The sequence below is a fragment of the Miniopterus schreibersii genome (assembly GCF_964146895.1).
Source record: "Miniopterus schreibersii genome assembly, chromosome: 12".
Classification (NCBI taxonomy): Eukaryota; Metazoa; Chordata; class Mammalia; order Chiroptera; family Miniopteridae; genus Miniopterus; species Miniopterus schreibersii.
In genome coordinates, this window is record NC_138112.1 from 39,532,880 (window position 1) to 39,559,780 (window position 26,901).

The 26,901-nt window shown below is 44.3% G+C and overlaps 1 protein-coding gene across 1 annotated transcript in view; it reads left to right on the forward strand.

The window, feature by feature from the left end:
• Window positions 1-26,901, forward strand: part of SYT9 (synaptotagmin 9) — a 139,399-nt gene that overhangs the window by 24,777 nt on the left and 87,721 nt on the right. Inside the window, exons 2-3 of the mRNA XM_081152952.1 lie at window positions 16,522-16,873; window positions 26,128-26,674. Of these exons, the coding sequence (XP_081009078.1) occupies window positions 16,522-16,873; window positions 26,128-26,674 (899 nt within the window). The remainder of the gene's footprint in view (window positions 1-16,521; window positions 16,874-26,127; window positions 26,675-26,901) is intronic.

A 26,901-nucleotide genomic window follows, 5' to 3' on the forward strand; every position in this document is an offset into this window, starting at 1 on the left:
TAAAATTATATTTACTTCCTCGCCTTTTATTTACAAATTTTAATTATCCAAATAATAGATACACAATGTTAAAAAAAAATCACACACTAATGGAAAAAGAGAAAGAAAAGCTTTCAGTGTTACCCACGGGTCCACTCTCAGAGGCAACTACTTTCATTTAATCTTTTCTAGTTGTAAATTTCTGATAATTGCCTCCATGCTCTAAGTAATATTCTTGTACTTAAGTTTTATTTACCAATTTTAGGATCTGTATTAACAAGATGAGGAATTTTCCCATTCCCAATTTATATTTGTTATGTTATTTTGGATTCTTTTATTGATTACATTTTTAGACCCCAAAAATTTTTTTGTTTCCATTTCCTATGGTGTCAACTTTTTAGACATGATCTCTGGATCCTCTACTTTGTAAGATGAGGCTATTGTTTGGCTATTAAGCTGTTATTATACTGTGATGATGAAATTTTTATACTCTGTATTATAATTATAAAGTCATTCGTATTTTTTCTATGCGTTAATTCTAAACATCACATACCAACAAGCTGTGCTTTTATGGTATATTTGAAGCTTTCTTAACCAACTTCCAGTTCTCTCACTGGCCAGAATGATCAGGGCTCACCATTTCTTCTAGAAAGCATTTCAGTAAATACTGTGCCAGGCTGAGCTCTCACAATAGATAGCAAGCTGTTCACTACTATTTTGTTTATTTCTGCTCCCACAAATTAAGCCGAATGCTTACTGAGAAGCAGTTATTTTTGTTCCAAAACTTGTTTATTCAGGCTGTCCTTGTTGTTCAATTGCGTAATTAAATATTACATATGCAGATGAAATATGAGTACTAAAAGAGAATTGTTTCTGTGAAAACTGAGTTGAATGCTAAGACTCAGTAAAAGTAAGTTATTTTTTAAAAAGTTGCTGAATTAGAAAGTGGAGGAGCAACTGTGAAAGACTGAAACAGTGGTAATAATCTAGAAGGATTCTTCTCTCACACTGCTTCACAGATAACTTAAACCTTTCATTCTACTTTAAGCAGACTTGAGTTGCACACACACAGCATTATGGGTATTTCTGATGTAAGAAAGATAGCACAAAGCTATAATCAGAGGACCCATATTCAAAGGAAAGAACTTTACCCTGTATCAAAGGATTGGTGAATCAATATTTTAAGTCAAAATATTCATGTTAAAATATTTAAGGTTTAAGGGGGGAGTAATTTTTTTCCCTTTAACTGACTTTTTCAATTAACTGATGCCAATCACAATAGCTAAGAGCGTTATCAGCTTTAATGTGAGAGTATAGTGATTAAGAGTAGACTTCACCTTTCTGTCCTTAGGTTTCCTCATCTGTTAAGTTGTGGTAATCGGAGGGTTTTCATAATGACCAATGAATTATCACATAGCTGATGCTTATCACAGCACTGGCACTTGTTAGACAATCAAAAGGTGGAGCTGTTATCATTTGTATTACAACACTGTGATTTTGTAAAAATTAGTAACTACTGAGCCATGAAATATGATTGAATCCTGGGAAAAGGAAACACAGTTTTATGTTGTCAATCTTAGACCACTTGCAAGATTCAGTTCCTTGCATCCAAAGTCCAGTTATTAAAATCTTTTCATATTTTAATTGGCTTTATACTTGGCCATTACTTTCTTTTATGGCATTTTGTGTTTCTTAGACTATTTTATAATTTCTATCATAAAATACTTAGGATATTTTGTAAACAAAAAGAAGCAATACGCAGTCTCTTGATCATTCATTTGGTAGTGGGCACCCACTTTCTTCCTGACAGTATTCTTCCCAGGAGTTCCTGATCCCACAGAGAAATGTTCTCATGCAGAGTGATGTCCTGGGACCCATATCACTTGCACTTGGAGGTTAGGTACATTGTTTATTAGTTTTCCTAATAAATAAATTAGTTTTCTCTTACTTGGATTTCTTTTCTTTTTCATTTAGCTGGAGTACATCTTCAAGTAAATTTTTCAGAAATAGGCATAGAGCCCTGGCCAGTGTGGCTCAGTTGGTTGAGACTCATACTGTGCATCGAAAGGTTGCAGGTTTGATTCCTGATCAGGGCACATGCCCAGGTTACAGGCTCGATCCCCCATCAGGGTATGTGCAAGAGGCAGTCAATCTATGTTTTTCTCTCTCTCTCTTTCCCTTCCTGTCTCTCAAAAAAAATCAATAAAAAACGTATTTTTAAAAAAGAAATGGACATAGGATATAAATAGTGAGCCCTTTACCTAAAAATGCTTTTATTTTGCCCTCATTTTTATGGATGGTTTGGCTGAGCATACATTCTATAGTGAAAATAATCTTCCCTTGGAATTTTAAAGGTATTGTTCCATGGTTGTCTTGCACTATAGAATTGCTTAAAAGAAGTCTGCAGGCAGCTTGCTTTTATGGTTTTCTCTCTAGCCTTAGGTTTTGAAATTTTATAGCAGTGTGTTTGGGTATATGCCCTTTTCATTCATCTTGCTCAGCATTTCCTGGGATATTCGATAAAAAACCTTATGACTTTCACTCTGGGAAATGTTATTTTTATGAGAATTTCTTTGCAGAGGGCCTCCTAGGTTAATCCTCTGTTTCCTAGCTTCTCTATTGCTTTTTGTCTCTTTGCTATATGTTCTATCTTCGAAGGCAAAAGTTCACCTCAGAATACTTTAGTGAATCTTTTGTTCCCTCCTCTCATTTCTCATAGTCTTTTCTCTTTACATCATTCCACACCCTCCCCCCTTCTCACTATGGAGTTTGAGCATTGAGAAACAAAAAAGATGACTCATTATGAGTTTACTCAGGCCATTCACTTATAATTCCACCCCCCCAAGGGACCAAGCTATCTTAGTCTGTTTGGGATGCTATAACAAACTACCATAGACTGAGTGGTTTATAAACAACAGAAATTTATTTCTCACAGTTCTGGAGGCTGAGAATTTTAAGACTCAGGTACAAGCAGATTTGGTGTAATGTGATGGCCCAGTTCCTCAAAGAAGGTGCCTTCTTTCTGTGTTCTCACATGATGGAAAGGGTGAAGGAACTCTCTTGGGCCTCTTTAATAAGGGAACTAGTCTCATTCATGAGGGATCTACCCTCATGACCTAATCACCTCCCAAAGGCCCCACCTCCTGATATCATCACACTGGGTTTTAGGAAATAACATGATTTGGGGGGGCAGGGACAAACAATCAGTCTAAAGCACAAGCTGTTCCTAGACCCTGTTTTAGAGAAATTTTGAGGCTAAAGATCAGGTGGGCTTCTCTCTTCTTTCAATGCCCATGTTAAATTAGTGGTTCTTTTTCTAAGTTCATGAGTGTAAGGTTTAGAACTCAGTGACCAACACTAGTCAGACGGGGTTTTTAACAAACGCCACTTCTTTTAAGATGACATTAAGTCATAATTGCATGTAATTACCCACGTTGACTTCTCAGTTCACTGATGGCTGTGGTCTCTATCCTTAATTCAATGATCTGAGCAGAAATTGTGTCACTCTAGCTTAGAAGGAGGTCAGGCACCTTTCGCATAACTGGGTCATTGCTTCACTTCTTGGGGTAATCCACATCCCTATTTTAAACCTAACTTGATCAATAGTAATGACATCTAATTGCAACTTTTTCTCTCTCCTTTTGGAACATTGAGATAGGGGCTCCCTTCTAGTCTCTAACAAATTTTAAACCAGCAAACCATCCAGAAATTCCTGAGGCAGGATTCAAGTTATAAAGACAGTCAAACACTGTACGCTTTCATCCCATTTCCTTGTTGTAGATTTTATGGAAGTGGAATTTTTAAAGCCTTGGTGTGCCATATTTTCTAGGTGACATATCGCAGTCCATATGGTCACAGTAGAAAGAAGCATCAAGACATTAATGGCAAATGGCAAAGATACTCCTTAGACTTAATTTTGCAGGATTAACCAAGGGTCTTCTGACATAGACTCCCAGAGTCAACACAGGGGGGTAAGTATGTGACTCTTAAAGTCCTGGGAAACCCTAGGAGGAATCCCAGACTCCGGGGCGGGTGGCACACCATTAGGAGTACTTTGGCAGAACAGTTTGAGAGGGACGATGCAATGCCTATTACTGATATTTAGGAAAGCTGTGGACTTAAATGTATTTGTTAAAAATCTAACTCTTCATCAGTCTTCCCTTGCTTCATAGTTCTCTTTTGTTTTTATGATAATAATGTCTCATCCTTTTTAGTAGTTTCTATACCTTTTATTTCTGTTTCTTTTATTATTGTGTAAACTAAATAGCTCCCTGAATATCACCGACTCATGGGCTGCTTTAGTATCTATACCTAGGCCTCCTGGATCCTTGGCCTTTACCTGCCAAAGGATAGGAAGGTCCCGTCATTTCCCTTCTTGTGTTTTCCTATGAGTCCCTCGTGGGGAATATGGCGGATAAAAATACCCCCCATAAAATGAGCCACTTTCCTTAGCTTTGCTGTCTTTCAGCAGCGCCTACGCACTGCGTTGGTCATCCCTATACCCACGTTTGCCGTCCTTGCTCTTTCTCTCCTCCGATGCTGCTCCTGTTCTCCTGGCCTTGACCGCGTGCTCATCTCTGCTGTTTGTAGGCCCCTGCCTGATCTACCATAGTGCTCCAGCCTCTGTGTCTTCTACCTCGTTAAGTGTGAGAACCCTGCCTTGGTACTGTTGCTGTTTGGAGTCTTCATGACTCCTGCTGGTCTTTAAGGAAATACTTCCTATCTCAAGGCCAGCGTGGGTAGAGAGTGTCCCCTGGCAATGCTGCTCCCTCCCCTAGTGATTCAGGATGCTGATGAGTGCATCCACAGGAGAGTGCTTTTCCACCCAGGGTCAGGAGATCTGGAGAATGTTAGTAAAACACCCATTGCAGCCCCTTTTTCCACCTTAGTCTCCAAAGCATCCCGTGGGGTGTGCCCCAGACACTCCTCTTTACTCAGCATCCAAGCAGCAGCCTGCCTGTGCTCTTTGGCTGGAATCATCTCCAGTTCTTCCTGTGCCATTTGGGAGGTGAAGAGTCTATGTAGTGACCAACCTTCATCAAAATGAAGCCAGCTACTTGGTTTATCACAAAGGCAAAAAGTAGAGCAATGGTTTCCAGGAATAGGGGTGGCAGGGAGGGAGAAGGGAGTGGGAAGTCGCTGTTTAGTGGGTATTGAGTTTCAGTATTGGGCTGATGGAAATTTCCTGGAGATGGATAGTGAGGATGGGTGCACAATGCAAATAAACTTAATGTCACTGAAGTGCCCACTTAAAAATGGTTAAAATGGTAAGTTTATGTTATGTAGATTTTTACCACAATTTTTAAAAAAGTGAACAAACAAAAAACAAAAACCTTCCCAGTTTAAAGAGAAGTGAGGATTGCAGAAATGTCTTAGGAAAAAACATCAGTGCCTGCTCATAGTTGTAGCTCTGTCTACTGCCCGTCATGAAGAATTTCTGTGACTCGAGGGGGCAGGCCTACGGAGAGCAATTTTCAGAAGAATTAGTATTCCTTGCATCTTTCAGTTAGAGTTGAGTAATTTGTATTAAAATCTGAAGTATTTTTTCTTTATAATGAATGCTTTTTAGAATGATTGCTGCATTCCTTGGTCATATACCAGTATTATTATTAATCATTCCAGTGATGAGTAAAGGTCTGTTTCTGTGCATGACTACTGATGAAAATTAGGGAATTAGAAGAGACCATGCTCATTTCGGCACCATTAAGTATTCAGTGAAAGGAAGTTGACTTGAAAACATATAATTCATAGAAAATTGTTTGGTAAATACAAAGATACAAGAACCCATGCTTTTAATCAGTTGCTAATCATCTCAGCCTGGTCATGCATTTAGCATAGGAAGGTCTATGATTTGCGGGCACACTAGGGCTTCAGGTATAGAAGTCCAAACTAGTTAGAGGTTTTATGTTGCAAGAGAGTCTGTAATTTTAGTTAGGGGCCAGGGTTTGCACCAGAGAGCAGAGAAAAATAAATAGGGAGGAGTTTGAGCCGGCAGTCGCCTCTCTGCGGCTTGGAACTTTCTCAGGAGAGGCACTTCTAGGGTTAGTGCTGGCCATAAAACATGACTGTCTGGAGACATCACCTAGTTGTAAGGTGTCTCCTGAAAATTTAGTTTGTCTGGCACACTCTGAATAGGTCACTCTTCCCCCAATAACATAATATCTTCTTCAAGGCAGCTCAGTTCAATGTGTTGTGAAGTTCAGTCAATAAATAACGACTGTCTCCGGAGCCGGTGTTCCTTCCACTGCACTGCACTGCCTCTGCGGAGACAAATGTTCAAAGAAGCATGAAGTATTGTATCATTTTTTAGTCATGAGGAAAAGGTAATCCTAATGCTCTCTCTATATAGACTTAAAAACACAGCTTCTTTGGCAGGTCCTTTCCCTGAAGCACATATTTTTTAGTGGATATAAAAATGGAAATGATACCTAGCTTAGAATTTTATCATTCAGCAAACATTGAGTGTCTCCTGTGTGCCAGACACCATCCTAAGCTGTAGAAGATATTTTAGATAGAAAATTTCTCTCAGTTCAAGAATATGTGCTCTGGAAGAGCCCTTTCATCTCATCCCATTTCATTTTATATATTAGAAAACTCAGGCCCAGAGAGGAGTTTCTGTCCCCGGAGGTGGTGCAGGTGACTAGAGAGAGGTAGGGCCCAGAATACAAAACTCATTCTTCAGCAGATCCATCTGAGGCTCAGTGGAAACAGGCAGCCTGCTCAAACTAGGTAATTTGAGGAGGGCTTAATACAGGGACTTTTTATAAAGGCATGGTCAGGATTCAGGGAAACCAGCAAGGGACAGGACAGTACTCCAGGGCTTGTGACAGCAGAGAACCGTGGCCACCCATAGGCCACCCATAGGCCTGAAAGATCCTGGAAAAGGAGCTGTGACTTTTAGTAGAGGGACATATGCAACATGGTGACCCAGCAGGAAGAAAGCTGGGGGAATAAATACCATCACTTCATTCTTTTCCTTCCCTCTAATATCCCACCGAGACCTTCTATTGGCTGAACTCAACAGAAGTCAAAGGCAAGGGAACCGCTTGATATAGTCCATGCGAGTCAGCCTCCAAGGCTCAGAGTGGAGTGGGGAGGGAGGGAGAGTGGATTTGTAGTGCTAAATGGGAACGTGCAACACATTGGTCCCTACCAGAAGACAGTATGCATCTTGTTTCCAAATGTTAGGACATAGTTCCATGGTTAATCAGATGATGGAAGATCTTTGACTGTCTTATAAAGGACATCACATAAAAATGCTGAGTTATTTGAGCGTAGGATGTTTAAATTTCCTAATCTGAAAGAGACAATATTGTTTTAGAATCACAGAATTCTAATGATGCCTTGGTAGAACCTCAGCGTTCATTGGCCCATTGCCCCCAACAACTCATCGGGCGCACCAGGACTTCACGTACTGGCAAGAATTATCGGGAGACTCTAGGGAGTGTCTCACACGTATTTAAAAAAACAAGTCTGTACTCAGACTCTGGCCATTTCCTCATAGATCCTGTCTCTCGCCCAGCTGCTGTGCTATGAAAAAAAAAGATCCCATCATGTAACTCTTTTGATGCTGTTAGAAGCCTGGGAGTCCTCTGCCCACACCTGTATAGGCACAGCTACCCGAGGGCGCTTGCACCGGACTGCTCTCGGCCAGCCCTATGCTTAAGGGTCGAGGCCCCGAGTGCAGGCGCCCAGCTGTGCCTGAGGAAGAACCGAGAGAGAAGGTCTGCCTACTTCTGGGGTCCAGAGCAACAACAGACCTCCCAGTACTGCCCCGTGTCCCACACGGGTGGACAGGTGTCAAGTGGAATGGAGAGGTAGGACCTCCCTGAGCTTTCTAGCAACCCACTCACCCACTCTAGACGGAGAAGTAAGAGGCAGGAAAAGTGACTGGAAGCATTTGAACCGTCATCTTCTGGGAGCCAGGAATGGGAAGAAGCGACCCCACCCTCACATCACACATATTTTTTACGAGATTTTTCTAAATGCTTGTTCACTAAGGTGGTTGTCAGCAACCTTTTGATCTTATTCCACAGGGTAGATGAGAGATTTAAACACTAATTGGATCAAAGCAAGATCAGATCTGCCTAGGAAACAACTGGGACTGACAGAGTTTGGAAAGGGGTCCTTTGGGAGGTGGGAGTTATTGGGTCAAGGCAGCACCACCGGCTTCCAAAGAACTTCAAGCCTTGCAAGGAAAGCAGGGTGGCAGGCTTTTATACATATGCAAGTACCTAAGTTTCAAAGAGCCGGGCAAGGAGAAATCTCTCCCCTAATTTTTAGAGGTGAGAAATGGCCCAGAGAGGTGTGGGCAGCCCAAGGTCTCAGGAGGTAATGGAGCTGGACACCGGGTCTCCAGTCACCAGCTCCTCTCCCCCTCCAGCTCGTTTCCCTCACACACACCAAGGAGTGTTGCTGAAATCTTTGGCCTGTACCCAGTCCCCACATGCTCGTGAGTTTTGTTTCATGGTGTTCTTTTCAGGCAGAAAGCCCCCCTTGCCTGAAACCCTGCGCATAAGACTTTCTATTATTTTTCAAGAACCCTGGCCCTTCTGAATGTTGCACAGGCCAGAATCCCATGACAGAGAACACTGTAGATTTCACACGCACCTATAGGGACACTGCAGTGGGTGGTAAAATATTTTAAGTGGATTTTTTCCAATTAAATAATTTCGGCAGAGAATGAGTACAGAGAGAGTGGAAATCCAATAGCAAACCTGATGATAATTCCTGAGCCTTCCTGTTATGCAGACAGCAGGAGCTCTGGTGTGTGAGGATTGGGAAGCCGGGGATTACGGGCACAAGAGCTAAAACCCAGCTCTTAATGTTTGCAGCTCCAGCCACTGTGTAGCCTCTGCAGACCCTGCCCCATCTGGTGGAGGCAGAGGGGGTGATGCCAGTGTGAAGAGGAGCTGGTCACACTGATGAGGCTGCACTTTGCAAATAGAAGGTGCAACAGAAGGTGTTCTCTCATTGCTAATTTTAGGCCAGTTGCTTAGTTCACAGGGGTAGACTTTTGAGGAGGGGATCTAAGGGTCTGAGACACAGTCCTGTTAAAGATGCTCCTCCCTGTATGTCAGTCACAGCAAAATGCAGTTGATGCCATTTGCCAATTTCTGTGTTCGAATGCATCTTACTAGTCTAAGGGTTTCTTAGAGTTAAGGCGGTAGAATGCTCTGTTTACCTGGCTCAGTACCTTAATAATGGTATGGTCCCTGCAGGCCCAGGTTAATGCTCCCTTAATCCTTACAATGGGCACCATGAGCCAGTGCTAAGAGAGCCTTCTGTATGCTACATGAATGAAAAGCAGGAATGGTCCCAAAACGCAGTCTCCAATTGGACAGTGCCCACTGACTTGTGATCGTTAATAGGAATTACTATTATAATGGCTTTAGCCTTAGATATAGACATTGCTCTGAACTCAAGGTCATTTGGCAGATTCATAGGAGCCACAAACTGTAAGAGTCATGTCCCGGCCCTTGTAACAGAGGAGGAAGACCTTAGAGGGGTAGTGACTTACCCAAGGTCACAAAATACAAAAGGTGGCAAAGCTGGTCCTAGAGCCCTTAGAACATGTGAGCTCTTTCCTGGGGCTTCCAGGTACAGTTGAGCGAGTTGTGTCGTATGCACCATGGGTGAGCATACACAGAAGCCCTACCTTCCTCTTCTCCTCATGTTGTCTTTTGACCACGTGGCCATCTGATGTGGGTTTGGTCTTTGTATAAGAGAAGTGGTTATAAGTAGGACTTGGCTCGCTCCTCTTTTATGGGAAGCCTTCTTCAAACCCACCTCCGGGTTCCAATAGTACTCTGTAAATTATGAATAGTCCTACTGGAATTCTCTTGAGTAGTGGTTTTTTGAGGGCAAGGTCTAGTTTTATTTACTTTGAATCCCTGATTTAGTGTTTAGCTAATATCAGGTGCTCAAAAGGAGCTCCTTCCTGTTCTCAGTAATTCCCCTCAATAAGCACCTATTAGGTGCCTGATATTCACTCACTGCCAGCTCACTTCATTAAGATTCAGGAGGCCTCACTATTTATTAACCAACATGACAATTTTGTGACAATAAAAATAAGTCTGGGTATGGAGCGGCTGAATGCTGAGACACCTCATGAAAAAACAAAAAACAAAACCCCCAAAACTTACTTATTGAGTGCCAGTACCTTTCTAAGCACTCACTGCAACCCCAAGAGGTAAACCCTGTTATCATCCCAATGTTACTATGAGAAAACAAATACGGAGCTCTTAGGTTGCGCAGCAGGTGTTGGCTGCAGACCTGACTGAGCGAGTCTAGAACCTGTGTTCCTGACTGCTGGGCTATGGTGCCTACAGTGTAATTAAAGTTCAGTCTTTTCAACACCAAAGCACCTCACTTTAGCCTAAAATCTATTACGCACTTCTTATCCAAGGTATCTCAGGGTCACCATTCAGAAGATGCCCTCTGGGCTGTTGAGGTGTGTAAGGAGCTGAGTTCCCCCTCACTGGATAACTCCAGTGATTTTTAATGCAACAATTGTGTTGTTATTATTATGTATTTTAAATTGCAAAGTAATACATGTTTATTGTATTAAGTTAAAAAAAATACAGAAAATAAAGTATTCAAATGGAGGCCTGGTGGTCAATGGGAGAGCTGGCTGCCGAGGGAATCAGCTCCCCAAGGCTTCTCTTGATATACAGTGTTTCCACATTGGCTCAGGTTCCTAAACACCCAGCATCTCCTCCTCAGAGCCGTCTGGTCTTGCCTGTCCCCTCTGTCTGATCACATTACCACCTCCCCGCAAGGCGCCATGTGATATCCTCAAGCTCTCCATGTCTGATGGTCTGAACTGAATTTCCCAGTGTCATCTTTATTAAACCCCCAAGACACAAGTGTTTTAGGATTAGGGAAGTGTCTCATGTTGTGAACCACAGTATAAGTATATTTACTGGATCAGGTCTATGCAGTGTTATTTATGGACCATCTGCATCAGATTGATCGGAAATCTGATGTGCTTGTTAAAAATGGAGGTTAAGGGTCCTCACTCAAGACCTATTAAATAAGACTAAGACTGAAGTCAGAGACCAACATTTTTCCCTGACCAAAACATGTTTAGTTTTTTATTTTTCATTAGAAAATTGTCAAACATAGAGAAAAGTAGAGAAAATAATGTAATAAACTCTACATACTCATTACTCAGTTTCAAAAATTATTAACCCATGTTCAACCTTATTTCATGTATATTTTGAAGCAAAAACTAGACATTATAGTTGAATGTTTCCATATGTATCCATACAACATAACCACAATACAATTATCAAATCGAAAAGTAATTAACAGTAATCTTTAACCTTACATTTCTAGATCACATTTTCTTTGTCTGAGAAATGTTGATTAATTGCGTAGTGTTTTAGATGCTGAATCATGTAATTGCATATCTTCTGAGTCATGAGAGCTGAAAATGCCTTTGCTTTCCTCTTGTGATAATGTGGCTGGCTATGGAATCCAGGGCTACAATCTCCTTTCCTTGGATCAGGTGCGATCTCAGGGGTATCTGCTGCAGTTACTGCTGGAGCCATACTTCTCACTTGGATCCCCTGTTTTAAACATCTCACTGAGTATACGGATTAGTTTGCCTCTTGCATTAATTTGTTTTATGTCAAGAGCCATTTATTCTAATGGCTCAGCTTGGTTAGTCCCTTTTAAGTTGCTGATTTGCCCCATTTATCCCCTGACTTTTCTTTGGTTGTTAGTTTATGTGTTCCCTCTGGCCCTTCACAGTTTAGCGGGGAAACTGCTGTTCCCCTGTCCATCTGCAGTGTATGGGTGCGCAAGCTTTTCACTCATTGGACAATAATATTGGCCATTCCAAAGTAAGTGTTTACTTTGCAGGGATGCCTTAGAATTATAGGTGTCCAGCTGGGATGTCTGCTGGGTTAGAGGTGTCACTGTATGTCATATCTGGAGTCTGGGGATGTTACTGCAATACACTATGTCCTATGGTTAGGGTTAATAGCCAGTGGAAGAGGGTCCTGACAACCAGGCTGATTGCAGGGCATCCACGCCACATCTCCCCTGGGAGGATGCATTTCATGGCATCTCCGGTGGTTTCATGCACAGTTGCCCCCAAGCAGTAACACCTCCCCAATCTGGATCAGAACTGAGTTACCATTTGTCTCCTTTTAGCCCTGAATCTCCATCTGGTTATCCTCTTGAGCCTTGGACAAAAGGACCAGTTAGAACAATTATTTTCCCTATTCTTTACAAAAATTATCTTTAGAAAAATAATTTTTAATGTCACTATTTTTACAGTGTTTATTATGAAATATACCATGAAGGCGAAAAAGTATACATAGTGAATACATGTAGTTTAAAGATCTATAATAAAACGAATGACCATGTACCGACCACCTAACTGAAGAAAGAACTTCTGATCTAAATAAATCTATTTGTGATACTAAGCAGATTCTCCCTCTCCCTTTCCTGAGGTTGTGGGGTATGAGGCAGGTAGTATGTATGGCCTTAGTGACTCCATAACAGTCTTCTCAGCACTTCTTTCTGAAAAATGAGAGGAAAGTACAAACATACTGTGTGGAGAGCCCCCTGAGCTGTGTGCAAACAAGTCCAGATGATGCCGCTTCGTGGGTGTGGGTGTGGCTGTGTAGATCACGGTGCTTTCTCTCGGCAGGTGTTCCCTGGCCCACTGCTAACCCACAGGGCGCCTTTCTGTAAATAAGGAAAAGCCACTCGTGCCATTTGCCAGAAACTTTCTGTAGCAACTCTTTGCACAAAAATCTATGACTATGAGTGTGACTAGCACCTCCTGGAGTTTACAGGCCACACTTCAACTCATGGTAAACACAGGAGGTGGTTACAGGGTTCCTCAGTGGGCTTCATCAGACATTTACTGAATGCCTACTATGTGCCAGGACTCTTTTAGATGCTTGGAATTCAATGCTGAGGTAGACAGACAAGCTCTCTGCCCTCCTGGGTCACCCATGACTGGACTTGTGAGCAAGCTGTTTTGGGGGGTGCATGAGCTGGGAGTCAGCTAACAAGCTGGAGTCATTCTTGATCTGGGTCAGGACTCTGTGATTTCTAACAAATGTAAGCCCAGACTTTCATTTATTTAGCATGTATTCTATGCCAAGTAGACCCTGAGGGGCCAGACTGTACCAAGCTGGTAAGTTCAGAGTTCAGGTGGGAGTCTTAAATCCAAGGTGACCAGATGACCTGCTTTACCTTGGACAATCCTAGTGAAGTCTCTTGTCCCGTGTGATTATTTATATCGCCTCTTTTGTTTCTTAAAAGTGTCCCAACCCTGGACAATATATTATAGGGTCACATATATTAGTCAACTTCTTGCCTTGGTAACAAACACCTTCAAAATCTTCATGACGAAAACATCAACTGCTTAGTTGCTTGTGAATCTGTGGGTCGGCAGCAGCCTCTGTCCCATCTGTGGGCCAGGTTTCAGTTTGCGCCTCATGCTGGATTTTGCGCCTGTGCCACAGCCGTCCCACAAAGGCACCCCGGCTGGAAGATTAGCTCTCCCATGACACCTCCCTTCTCACGGCACAAAATGGGAGCCCAAGAGTCCTGTGGCGTGAGGTGGCATGGGCCATATCTACTCATATTTCATTGACTAGAGGAAGTCCCATGGCCAAGACAAACATCAGGGCGTCAGGGTTTATGCTCTTCCCTGGGAGGGGGTGCTGTGGTGGGAAAGAGTGGATTTGGGGTGAATTATAATACAGCTACCCCACTGCCTCCCTGAGTACCCCTCCTCTAGCCATTGCTGGTGGTCTTCTTTTGGTGCCTGTGTCAGGACACTGCTAGAGTTATTAAGAGGATATAGGGAAGGGACTTGCTCACAAGTCCTCCTTTTGGATTACAGAACATGTGAAGGGATTTCACTGTGGCGTGAAGCTGTTTTTGATTTTGTTTCATTGGAGGGAGTAGGGGTTGATGTTTGCTATGGCAGCCTGATTACCTGGGATGGGGTCTCCTTCCCCGTGCCCCCGGCACTACCACCTATGGTAGAAGTGGCACCAACACGTTTTCCCCTCTACTGTGTGAGCTGGCAGTGCCAGGTGGGAACTGGCCCAGCCATGCTCCCCTCCCTCGTGTCAGGCCCCTGTGACGGGTGATTTCTAGTGCCCTTTACTTTGCCCCAATGACCACTCCCTACTCATCCCTGCCCTTGTTACTCTGTACCTCGGTTTTTGTGTGTGCATTTTTTTGTTTGTTTTTTGTTGTTGTTTTTTAAAAAATATATCTTTATTGATTTCAGAGAGAGGAAAGGAGAGGGAGAGAGAGAGAGAGAAACATCAATGATGAGAGAGTCATTGATCAAGCCCACAACCCAGGCATGTGCCCTGACCGGGAATCGAACCGCGATCGCCTGGATCCTAGGTTGACACTCAACCGCTGAGCCACGCCCGCCGGGCTGGGTGTGCATTTTTTATTTTTCCCTTGGTCCTGTTTTCATGTGCCTGTGTTCAGTGTCCAGCACCAACTGGCTTTTCCTTTAAACCAGTTCCAGAAATTCCTCAGTGTTACTGGCTCACTGGTGGATTGATAGGACCCATCCTTGTTTTCCAGTATGTAGTTTGCTTATCCCATTTCCATGGGCCTGGAAGACAGAAAAGTGGCAAAGATTTGAGCTCAGTTACCCATGTTGAAGTTGGAACCCCAGTGTTTTCAAACAGAGGTGTAATATTGTTTCGCTACCAGGGCAAAGATTGATTGGGAGTCATAGAGGAGATACATTCATCCATCACCAGCCCTGGCAGCTGGCTTTCTGTCAGGAGCAATTTTCCATGAAGAAACTGATTCATCATTTCATAAGGTACCTTCGGAGTCATGTTGAAAAGCGCATGGGTGCTAGGAGGTCAGCTTGGCTCAGGAGGTAAGTGGCTTGCAGGCAAGGTTCACATGCACACCTAAGCAGACATACAAATTGTCACATATCATGGATTGCTAATGTGCTGTGATAGTTAAAATTATGAATATTAAATAACTAATTCCTAATTTTCTTCTTTACCATTGTATCTCCAAAGCCTAGCATAGTGCCTGGCATGTATGGATATTCAGAAAACTTTAGCTAAAGCAGTGCAAATATTACTGATGGGCAGCAAACGCATAACCTGGGGAGAGTCCTTGCAGCACAGGAAGGGCAGCAGGGGTGTCCTTTAAAGGAAGGGGGTTGCAGCCACCACAGTGCCAGGAATGAGCTCGAGTTGATACCTCAGCTTCCTTGGCTCTACTGGAAGATGTGGCAGGAGCATGGAGAGGGTTAGGCTTTGTTCTGAAAGTTAAAAGCTCAGCCACGGGGCCCTGCACTGCCATGGACCCGAGCTGAGGCCATGGGGCCAGAGTCCCCGCACTGTTGTTGCCCTGCCATATCCCCTCCCCCTTACCACCTGAGCGCGTGCCTCCTGACCTCCTAAGGCCAGCCCTTGAGTTTATTGAATGTGGAATTTTCCTGGCCATTGCTGCTTACTTTGCCACCCATGCTGCAGGTTGGAAATGCCCCTTGACAGCTTCCCTCAAATCAGTGACTGAAGGGAGTTGATGTTATAAGTAACCCATGTCTCTGGCCCCTGGGGTGGGGAGACCCCAGGTGTGTGCAGCCTCCCCAGCAGGCTTACTGTCCCGTCCCCCACGGTGGTAACTGGCTTGATAAAGTCCCCTTCACTGGCTTCCTTCCCTGGAACACTTCCCCACCCCCCTACCTGTGTTATCTTCATCTCAACAAACCACTTGCCCTTGAATACTTGTCTCAGGTCTGCTGCTGGGGAAATCCAAACTGGGATCACCGTCCCTGGTCCTGGGCACCCTGGCCACTGGGGTGGGGGTGTTCCTGAGGCTTCAGAGGGCTTGAGCTACATTTTGCTTAGACCCTTACAAGTTAATATCAAAAACAGAAAAAAAGCACTCTAGCATTTTTTTGTTGTTTTAAAAGTTATTACTTAAATAATTCATAAGTGATACTATACAGCTCTCTGAGGTGACAGAGGAATTTATTTTAATTGTTGACATTGTTACAGATGTCCCCATTGCCCCCGCTCCCTCTGCCCACCTCCACCCAGCCCCTGGCCTTCACCCTCTGTTGTCTGTGTCCTTGGGCTGGGTATATATGTTCTTTGGCTACTCTCTAAACCTTCTTTTATCCAGCCTCCCCCCTCCCCTGATGTGACAGGGGAATTTTTAAGGACAGTTGAAACCACCCTGCTCATCCAGTATCAGTGATTGGTGTTGCTGTGGGATAGTGTGAACAGCAATACAGTTATGGTTAACTTGCAGGGCCTCCCCAGTCCCTGGATGTACCGTCTCCTGCTGTAGCAGCCGCTCCCTTGTTTCTAACACAGCCTGTGTGTTACCGCCTCTGCACTGTGGCCCAGTCCTCACTGTCTGTGCCTCAGAGTCAGGTGATCCAGGGGCACCCCGCCTGGCCTTCCTCAGCTCGCTGCTGAGGGATGGATGCATGGCAGGGTCATTCTACCTGCCCTGTGCATGGGGGGGCTGACAGTCTACTGACCTTGAACCTCTGCTTCTTTGCAGATATCTCAGTGAGCCTGCTGACCCTTTTGGTCACTGCCTGTGGCCTCGCTCTCTTCGGTGTGTCTCTTTTCGTGTCTTGGAAACTCTGCTGGGTTCCGTGGCGAGAACGAGGCCTGTTCTCTGGTAGCAAAGACAACAACCAGGAGCCTCTTAACTACACGGACACAGAGACCAACGAGCAGGAGAACAGCGAGGGCTTCCTAGACCCTCCCAGCCCCTGCCCTGACTCCTCCATGAAGATCAGCCACACCTCCCCCGACATCCCCCTCTCCACCCAGCCGGGGGCCCAGGACAACTGTGCCCACGGCGTCCGCGTGAAGCGCCAAGTCACGGAGCCGACCTCTTCTTCCCGGTCAGTAATGCCTCCTTCCCTTCTGGATGCAAGGCCGGGACCACCCGCCCCTTCCCTCTCTTGGCAGCAGTGGTATTGGGTAGCCAAGGAGCCTGTGACCTTTCATATGTCCACTCAGTGTCTTAGACATGAATAAGGGACATCTCGGGGCCTCCTGCATTCCGTGAGGCTCCTGTGCTCTGTACAGTCTCTGCTGAGTCCATAGTAACAACAGTTACCATTACTGAGACTTACTGTGTCAGGCACTGTCTAAGAGCTTTATCTGCACTATTTTATTATAGCTCAACATTGTGTAAGATGGATCCTATTATCATTTTCATTTCACAGAAGAAACTTAATTCAAGGAGATTGTCAAAGACACAGACTGGTAAGCACCCAGGTCAGGGTTTGAACCCTGGTTCAGTCAGCGCCAGAGCCTGAGTATCTGACTGCTTGCAGTGCTGTGGCGTTTATTCCCGTGCCTCTGACCTAGCCTCGCTGTCACACACGGGCTCTCTACACTCCACACAGTGGCCGGGGTCTTTATCCATCTCTAGCCTTTGCAAGGCCTGCAGAGTGCCCAGGCCTGGGCCCCTCTCTCTCTGTGGCTGGATACTTTGTGCCCTTTAGCAGAGGAGGGATAATATAATGTCATAAAAGCAAGGGTTCTGGGGCCCAGTGAACTGGCTTCACTTACACGTGTGATATTGGACCCCTTAGTACGTTTCCGTTTCCTATTCTGCAAGGAGGAAGAGTGACAGCAGACATATAGGTGGTTTTAAGAATGAAACAATAGCTTGGGCATCATGTGCTTTGCACAGGCTACACCTGGTAAATACTCCAAAACCTGGGCTGTCCTTTTGCTCTCAGGGTTGCTCTTATTAGCACCATTATCCTGGAGACGGGCTTCTCCCAAGACTTAGATGTTGCATAAAGGTGGCTTTGAGGTCAAACAGCCAGCTCTGAATCATTGGATATCAAAATTTATTCTCAGTAAGAGGCTTTAGGAAAAGAGACTTGGGAAGCGGTTTTCTTTAAAATGAGAATGTTTGCTTGAGCGACAGCCAGAGGAAAGGCTTCTGCTGTTATTTGGAAAGTCTGAGCACAGTTTGGAGGTATTTTTTAAAAAATTCTTTTTTATTTGTTCTCTAGAAACAGCAATAAGATTTTCCCCTTTTTAATGTTAATCGAGTTTATCCTGGAGGCTGTGCTCATTCACATTAAGTGGGATGGAATATGACAGTTTATAATTTAATTTTTTCAGAAACCGACTTTAGCATCATTGCCAATTCTGAATCAAAATGCTAAACCTAAACCGTTCCTCTGCGAGGAAAGGGATGGTTGTTTGCTTTCTGATTTAGAAGAAATCCTCAGACTTTATCACTAGGATTTCTCTCCAGATTTAACACTTAAATATAACTAGAGCTCTCTGACGCTGCTGTGGAGTTCGTGCAGCAGTGCAGCTTCAACAAAATCTTCTCAGTACCCCAGTAACGGAGCCTGTCAAAGGGAGTTTCCACTGAAATTGTCTCCTGTTTGGTCTTGTTCTGCATGTTAATTGTTCTGATCAATACAGAGTGATAGTGCTGGGTTTTTTGTTAGATTATAGATCTGAGGGCTCTGCCATCATTCTAATGAATTGATAGCATTCACATCACTCTAATTATCACAGCATTTAGTCTAGAAAAATGTGTAAGTACTCTACATATCAAAAATATATTTTATTTAAAAATAAAAACTATAGATATCTTCACTGCTGATTTGTGGAATTTAGATAGAAGGGGAAAATTAAATAAAAAGAGGAGAGAGAAGGAATTATTCCTGTAAAATATATTTTACACTTGGATTTATTTTTGTTTTGGGGGTCATGCAATTAAGTTATCTTTTCTGGTGGTCAAAATAAATTTAGTTCTCTCTGAACTACCATAAGAAAACTAACTCTTTTTCATCTGCATTTGACCTAATATTGATAATTTGCATCATTATGCATTTTAAAACGTTCTTATCTAAATTATTACTGACCTCGTTTTATGAGTTTTGTCTGGAAACACATATCTTTGCTGATGGTATTACCAGAAGGATGGTGTATGGTCTTGTAATTCTCTAGGAATCCTGTTTAGTTATAAACACACACACAAAGAATTTTTACCAACAAGGTGGGAAAAATTAGTGAAATTTCCTTCATGCTCTGAAGCGTTTTTAATATCCTTTTTTAACTAAAATTTTTGATATCCCGTTTGGGGAGAGGGAAGGTAGTCCTTGCTGAGAGGCTGTAAGCTGTCTGCTCTGCCAGCTGCTCTTTCCTCTTTCTTCTTTCTCGCTACGTTCTTTACCTCCCCACGGCTGTCACTTTCTTACTGCTTCCTTCCTGTGGCTGTTATCACTTGTCCCCAAATTCCCAGGACACCTCCTTGGCCAGAGCACGTAAGCCTTAGACTCCCAGTTGAGGGCATCCCCACCGTCATTGCAGTTGGCATGGCCTCTGTCACAGCATTTCCATCAGAAAGGTCACCCTCCGCTGGCCTCTTCAGCTTAGACACGTGTGGCTCCCACCAGTGCCTTTTGGAATGTCCTGAAAATGAGCTTTGTTTCATCTTCTAAGAATGTTTCTGGTCAGGATGACTTTCTGTTGTTCTTCCAAGATCAAACACCTTAGCATTGTCTTTCTACTTAGCTCAGTTACTATTAGAACCTTGCAAAATCCTTGTTAATTCTTTTAATTTGGATGTTTGTATAATGACCTAATATCCTGGGAATGGGGGGGGGGTGTCAAAATTTTTTATTCCCAGGACATTTTAAAGGTCTCTATTCCAAAGATATGAAATTCCCTGGATGCTCAAAATAGAAGGAACCTTGGCAGGCCATCTACTCCAATCTTTGATTTATGTCCCACGATGAAAGTCCAATCTGTTTTTCAAACCTTCTCAAATTTCCTATGTCATCTATGATGCATGTGTTTAGAGTAAATATAAGAATGCCATGGACATAGCAGTTTCTCATAATTAAATCTCAGCAGAGAAAATACACATTTATATCTAGTTTCAAGGTCTCATGGAGGTTGAGAGAGGTCTCAGGCAACTTCCATTTTTGAAGCTCTCAGTTTATGAAAATCTGAAGAAAGAACTAAACGAGTACTTCAAAAATGATAATTTCAAATGTTTCTATCTAACTAATGCTCCCAATACAAAATAGTCTATCTTAATAGAATTGTGCTACCCCTAGAGTAATTACAACATGTCATCCCAGTGCACCACTTACTTGAGTTTTTAAAAAATTTCCGTTGCCACACCGCAAGCTCCTTATCAGATCTGTGAAGGCTCGGTGTGATGTTGCCACAGTCTGCTTCTCTCAGCTGTCAGCCTCACCTCTCTGCCCAGGCCACCACATGTCACAACCCAGAGGACATTGTTTACATGTAGGAGGCTTTATGTGAAAAAGCTCATCACACTCCAGCTACACTAGCCTCTCTCTTAGCTCCTTCGGTGTCTCCAGCTCTTTCCTGCCTTGGGGCCTTCACACAGGCTGCTCCCTCCGCCTGAAATGCTTTTCCTTTTTCTTTGCCGTGCCTGGCTCCTTTGCAGCCTCCATTCCCACCTAAAATGTCTCCTCCTCCGAAGGGCCTCCCTGATCACCCTGTCTGAAGTATCGTTCTTTCCTCCACTCCCTCCCACTCTTAATTCTCTCACACACGGCCTTGCTTTCACTTCTTCAGAGGATTGAACTCCATTTTTAACCAAACGATTGTTTATTGCTTACACCCCCTCTAGACTGTGAGTTCTGCGAGCTCAAAGACCACCCACCCGCTTTGTTTCTCCCTAAATATGTAGCCCGTAGTGCGGCCTCTGGCACAGAGCAGACATTTTCGTGAATGACTAACACGTTCATCAGTGTCAGGCCACTTTCTCCTGTTCTGCTGATAGGACTGGCAAAGGGCCAAAAGTATGAACTGAGTAGGGCCCCGAATGGCATGAGGCTGGCGCAAGGCCATCTGTACCAGGTCCCACATTCATTAAGAGCCTTTCGTTCAGACCTTTGACCTTATCTCTGAACTAAGCACTTCATAGAGTCCCCAAAATACACTGACCGAAGTGAAAGAAGATAATCACCCCCTTACTTGCCACGTAAGTGGTGCCCTAGGATGAAATGTGATGGCTCTGTGCCTAGAACACTATTAAGCTAGACTTGTGTGGAGAGCGCTGATTAGATAGAAACATTTTCAACATTTTTTTAAATTACTCTGTTAGTTACTTCCTCAGATTTTAATATACTGAGAGCTTCAAAAATGGAAGTTACCCAGACCCCTCTCAACTAGATGTAAATATGTATTTTCTCTCCTAGGATTTAATTATAGGAAACTGTTATGTCCATGGCATTCCTATATTTACTCTAGACACATGCATTTGGTGTCTGCTATGTGCAGAGTTCTACATTACATGCTGGTAATAAAGAGAAAAAAGATGTAGCTCTGGCCTCAAAAGCCCACAAACTAGTTGGGGAAATATACTTAAATTACTTACATACGTTTAAGTGCTCAAATTGTTGAATCTGGCAAGAGTGTACCGAATTTGTGGGTCGGGGTGAAGACTAGATACAGGAGGCCCATTCAGCTTGTAGCGATGAGGGTCTGAGCTCTGCTGGAAGCAGTGGGAAAGGAAAGAGGCTTGAGACGTGAGCTCTTTAGGAAAAGGCTAATCTTAGGAATGGGGGGCATGGGCTCATCTTAGTAATAGGGGATACAATATTTGAAGAGGACACCAAGGTTTTAAACCTGTTTAACTTTGGAGGGGATGGGCGGAAGCAGGTTATGCTTTAGTGTTTCTAGCTGCACTTGACCACACAGCTCCACTGGCCAAGGCCTGGTGCCTACATCTTCTTTATCTCACTCACTCCAGAAGCCTCTGAATCCGATTACAAGAAAGGCTCGAGTTCCCCATCCTGCCCTTGTCGTCATTTAACTGCATCTGTCCCTATCTGCGACTCCACCTTCCTCTGTTTCTGCCTGAGGATCAAGACAACCCAACTGTGTCCTCTCCATCACCAGGGGAGTCTCAAGAAGGGAAATACAGTCCTGTCTCCACTGTTTCCAAGCCTCCCTGTCTTGACCTGAACCTGGTAAAGAAACCCACGGTGCTTCTGAAATTACAATTTGCTTCTTCTCTCTTTTCTCTCCTTGGACCCTGATGCCTTGTCAACATGGATGCCCCAGAACCAGGGAAAGGATCTGCCAAGTTTCGCCTCTGAGATGGGTCCCTGAGAGGAGGGAGGGTAGAAGAGCATATGTACCCTGGTCCGTGGCTGCACAGGGGAAACCCAGCGACGGGGGGGAGGCTGCAGGTTCTGAGCAGAGCCACGGATGTTAGGGGAAAGCTGCTGGGGCAGAGGAGCTGAAGACCTCATGCTGCTGGAGATCTGGGGGCCAGGATGAAAACTCAGTTAATTTCCCTATTGAGTCCAGAGCATCAGCTTGGAGGCTGCTAAGTATGAGGCCAAGTTAAGCAGGCAGGCTCAGCTCGGGTTCCATCTCCTCCATGACAGTTTCCCAACCCAAAGGCTTTTTTCCTCTGTCTCTGCCTCTGTGGCTCTCTAACCTCCTGTCGGGTTTTTTAATCCCCCTGTGCCCTGATTTATAGTCAGTGTATGACTGTCTCATCCCCCGCCTGGGAGTCATTTCCTTGAAGGCAATGACTAGGCTTTGCCTCCCTCTCCTTCCTACCCTACCTGACCCCTTACTTTGCACATTCAAATTTCTTGAATCACAGTAATGTTCTCTTTCTTAAGATCCAGTGGAGATAGTTGGCTTTTTGAGTGATGGCTCGGGGACCGAGACTTTGGGGACTCAAAGTGGGATGCTAGACCTGGTTAATTCTAATCTGAGGAAGGGAGAGGAGGAAAAGCCTTTTGGGTCTGGGCACCCACCTCTCCTGACCCTTGACTGCAACTCAACACCAGGCTCAGATCCCTTCAGGCGTGGAAGTGTGGTTGGAAGTGTGGTTTTGAGTTTGTTATGGGAAGTCTGCTTTATGGATTTTGTTAGTCATCTTTGAAATTAGGCTTTCTTCAGGCTCCTCCACGAGTCTTCCAGCTCAGGTCTGGGACAGCCAAGTCCAGTCATTAAGTCTGACCCTGGCCACTTTCAGACAGGAGAATGGCCTCTGATGGAGGTGGAGGAAGCTGAGAGTCCCCCTCCCCCCAGGGGCTAGCTTCTCTAAGACAGCATTAGGGTATAACTTTTTTACAGAGGGCACAGTCTCTCAGCGTTACTCATCACACCCATCCTTGGGGCTCACCCCCTCTCCTTCTATTCACTGTACACTTTAAGTCCCAAGGACACCAAAATATTGGACTCCCCACACCTGCTCAGTGGACTGTCTGCCTCGGACACAGATCCCTCCTTATCACACTGAGTTGGTGTCACCCAGCAGCATTCAAATTCTAGACCCTTGGCAGGCAGGGCAGGGGCTCTAGTTGACTGCTCTCGAACACCACCTCCACTGACCATTCAGAATTCCCCATCCAGGGTGCCAGGAACCAGGTCACAGCACCCTGTTCTGTGTCTTTCCTCTGTCTTGCTTTTGACTTGCTTATCTCCATTTGAATAGCCCAGGAGAGCCATAGAATATTGATTTTCCATTTCCTCTGCTTCTCCTTCATGTCCCTGGGGCAGGCTCCCTGCTCTACTTTCTCATTTCTCAGCCCAGAGAGTTGCAGAGATTATGCAGGGAGGTGATGAGTTACCTTGGATCTCTGGCTGCCCTGAGCTCCTCTAGCCCATGCCTCCAACTCAGGTAATCGCTGACTCTCTCCGGAAAGGAAATTGAAAGCGACTGAAAGAGAGCCCCAGGGAGTTAGAACTGTCCTGGCCTGTTATAGTCTCTGCTCTTTGCTTTAAACCACTGCCTTACAGTTGGATTCAACTGTTTTCCCCTAGTAAGTGTGATTCTGAAGGGGGGGGAGTGTTGGGAGTGAAACTTGTCATGCAAAACATTTGGGTGGATAACAGTATTCCTACTTGAGCTTGATTTTTAAAAAGGTTCTTGAGCTATGTTGGAATTTTGAATGGAGGCGTCCATTCCGAGGGGATGTTTTGGTCTTTGAAGGACAAATCTCTCCGCAGTGCCCTCCCCAGCGCACTCCCTCTGCCCCCTGGCAACCCACTGCGGTTGGGAACAGCGGAACACGTAGGATTTATTTCTCTTCAGATTTCATATCTTAAGAAAATGTACAAGGGAAACAGAATATGTTCCATTGCTAAGCAGCCAAATTCATGTAGTTTTAAATTAAAATTAAAATTTACATCGCAGGCTCAGTCCTACAGATAAGAGTTAAGACCAAATGGTCCTGTGATGAATCTAAAGCCAGGACTCTCCCAAACGCCGAAGGTAAGTTGTCAGGCACAGGGAGTGCATAGCCCCTCCGGAGAGAAGGGGCACAGAGTGGCAGGGTCCGGGGTTGGTGGGGACACAGGACCCGTGTCCCAGCACAGGCTTTTAGTATTTAAACAGCATCACTAACAGCTCCCAGAATGGCCCATCGTAGGTCAGGACTTAACTCCAGACCCCATTGTGGCTCTTGTTTGAATCCAACCTGGAGAGATAAAGCAATAGCAGAGGAAGCCAGAGCTGGGACCAGCCCCTTGTGGCCTCCGCAGAGGGCCGGATCCTCGCTGCTCCCTGCCAGTCCTTTCTGCCCAGAGATCCCCAGAGAGCAAGACTAAAGCTCTATTCTGGCGCTACGGAGGTCAGCATCTCGACAAGGGAGTGACTTGGCTATACTTGCAGAGAGAGGCGGTTTTCGGTGCTTAAGAGCATCACCTGACTCTCTTCCTACCCTCTGAAAAATCAGAAGCTACAGAGAAGATGTAAGGTTGTGGATTTCTCTATAAGAAATTCAAATCTCACAGCAGAAACTTTCAGACCACGCAGTTTTTGCTCACGTGGAAATGTTCATGCCTGGGGTGTGTCTGCTGGTGGTGAACTGTGTTGGCTGTGATGGGTGCAAGTGACAGCTCTGTGACTGTGCTCCTCTTCTGCCACGTGGGTGATTAGTGACTAGCAGTGTATTTTAGGATGCAGAGGAATGCTCAGCATAACAACATCTGTAGGACAAGGGAGAATAATTTCAAACATGTTTCGGGAGCTATTAAAACCACTTTTACATCTTTATTTTATAAAGCAGCCTTAAGAAAGGAAAAAGAAGATTAACTCAGCTGTTTACTCTGCCTCTCCAACTATTTACCAACCCCTCAGAGACAGCCAGTCGGTGGTTGCCTTTGACCTGGTGAGAGAGGCTATTTTAATTAAGGTTATTGAGAGACTACAGAAAATGCAGTATCATGACTCTGAACTCTGAGCTTAAAACAAACAAAAATAGCCTTAAAAGCAACCTTGTGTGTAATGACTGCTTCTTTCCATTTGCGCAGACCCACAGGATAATGCGCATTTCAAAGAGAAACTTCAAACCCAAACCAATAAGCTCATAGGGTGTAGAGTCGATTCTGTTAGCAAATATTTGATTTGCAAATGTCAGTATCCAGCCTTCTCTAACCGAATCGTTGCATACGTTTATAGTAACTTACCTTTCCTTTCATACCCTTAGTGCTCGTTACAGAAATAATAGCTTCCCTGCTGCTCAGCAGTCACCCACGTGGTATCACAGACACACTCGGGGCTGTCCCTCGCACCTGTTAAAGCCCACTTGGTCACTGTGAGCAAACATTTCCTGTCACTTACATCCTCACAAAAGCAAAAATTGTGTTCTGGTGATGAAATGATTTGATTTGATTTGATTCCAACCAGTAAGAATATACATCTGTAGAAAGCTGTAAGCCAGTGACAGGAAATTCTGTGCAATGTAGAGATAGATTCATGCTTCTTGAGAAGGTGCACAGCTAACTATCTCAATTTCAGGATGATTTTTTTTTTATATAAAAGTGAGTAATTTTATTTTTAAACAAGTGTTAACAAATCTTTACATTCCACCGGCAGAATAAGCTTTTTTGGTGGCATATTTGTTTAGAAAGTGCATTTAACCTCTAAAGCTCCAAGGTCATACATAGTCAGTCTATTTCCTGATACTGGGCCTCAGTTTGAGGTTTCAAACCTTGGGGGGAGCTTACTCACATTGATGAGCATATTGAATTTAGGCCAAAAAAAAGGAAACCCACAGATCTGTGCTTTTAACAGTGTGTAAGAGGCTGCCTACATCCCAGGCGCTTGTTTCTGAAAGACCACAGCTAACGAGGTCATAACTTTGTTCTCGTTTGCTCTTCACTGAAGGCATAATTCAATCCAGAGACAACTCAACCTGTCGAACCCGGACTTCAACATCCAGCAGCTGCAGAAACAGGAACAGCTGGCCGGGATCGGCCGCATTAAACCAGAGCTGTACAAGCAGAGGTCCCTGGATAATGACGAAGGGAGAATGGGTAGTGGCAAAGCCTGTGGGAAACTGAACTTTATTTTAAAATATGACTGCGACTTAGAGCAGCTCATCGTGAAGATTCACAAAGCCGTCAATCTGCCCGCCAAGGACTTTTCTGGGACTTCAGATCCTTACGTCAAGATCTATTTGCTTCCCGATCGGAAGACAAAGCACCAGACGAAAGTTCACAGGAAGACCCTGAACCCTGTGTTTGATGAGGTGTTTCTGTTTCCGGTCCCCTACAATGACCTTGCAGCGCGGAAGCTTCACTTCTCTGTGTACGACTTCGACAGGTTCTCCCGCCACGATTTAATCGGCCAGGTGGTGGTGGACCACTTCTTAGACTTGGCCGATTTCCCCAGGGAGTGCATCCTTTGGAAGGACATCGAATATGTCACCAATGTAAGTCCAGCATTTCTTCTTTTTTGGGGGGGTTGGCGGTGAGGGATGCTTCTTGGTCAGCATGCGAACAAATTACTTATATCTTATTTTATTTGGGGGGCAAAGTATAAAATCCATGTCAATATACATATAGCTATGGCTTCAGAACCTCCTGTACCTTTCTAGAAACAGGTCTTTAACAATACTCACTCTGAAATTTCCAAGAGTTATTGATGAAAACAATATTC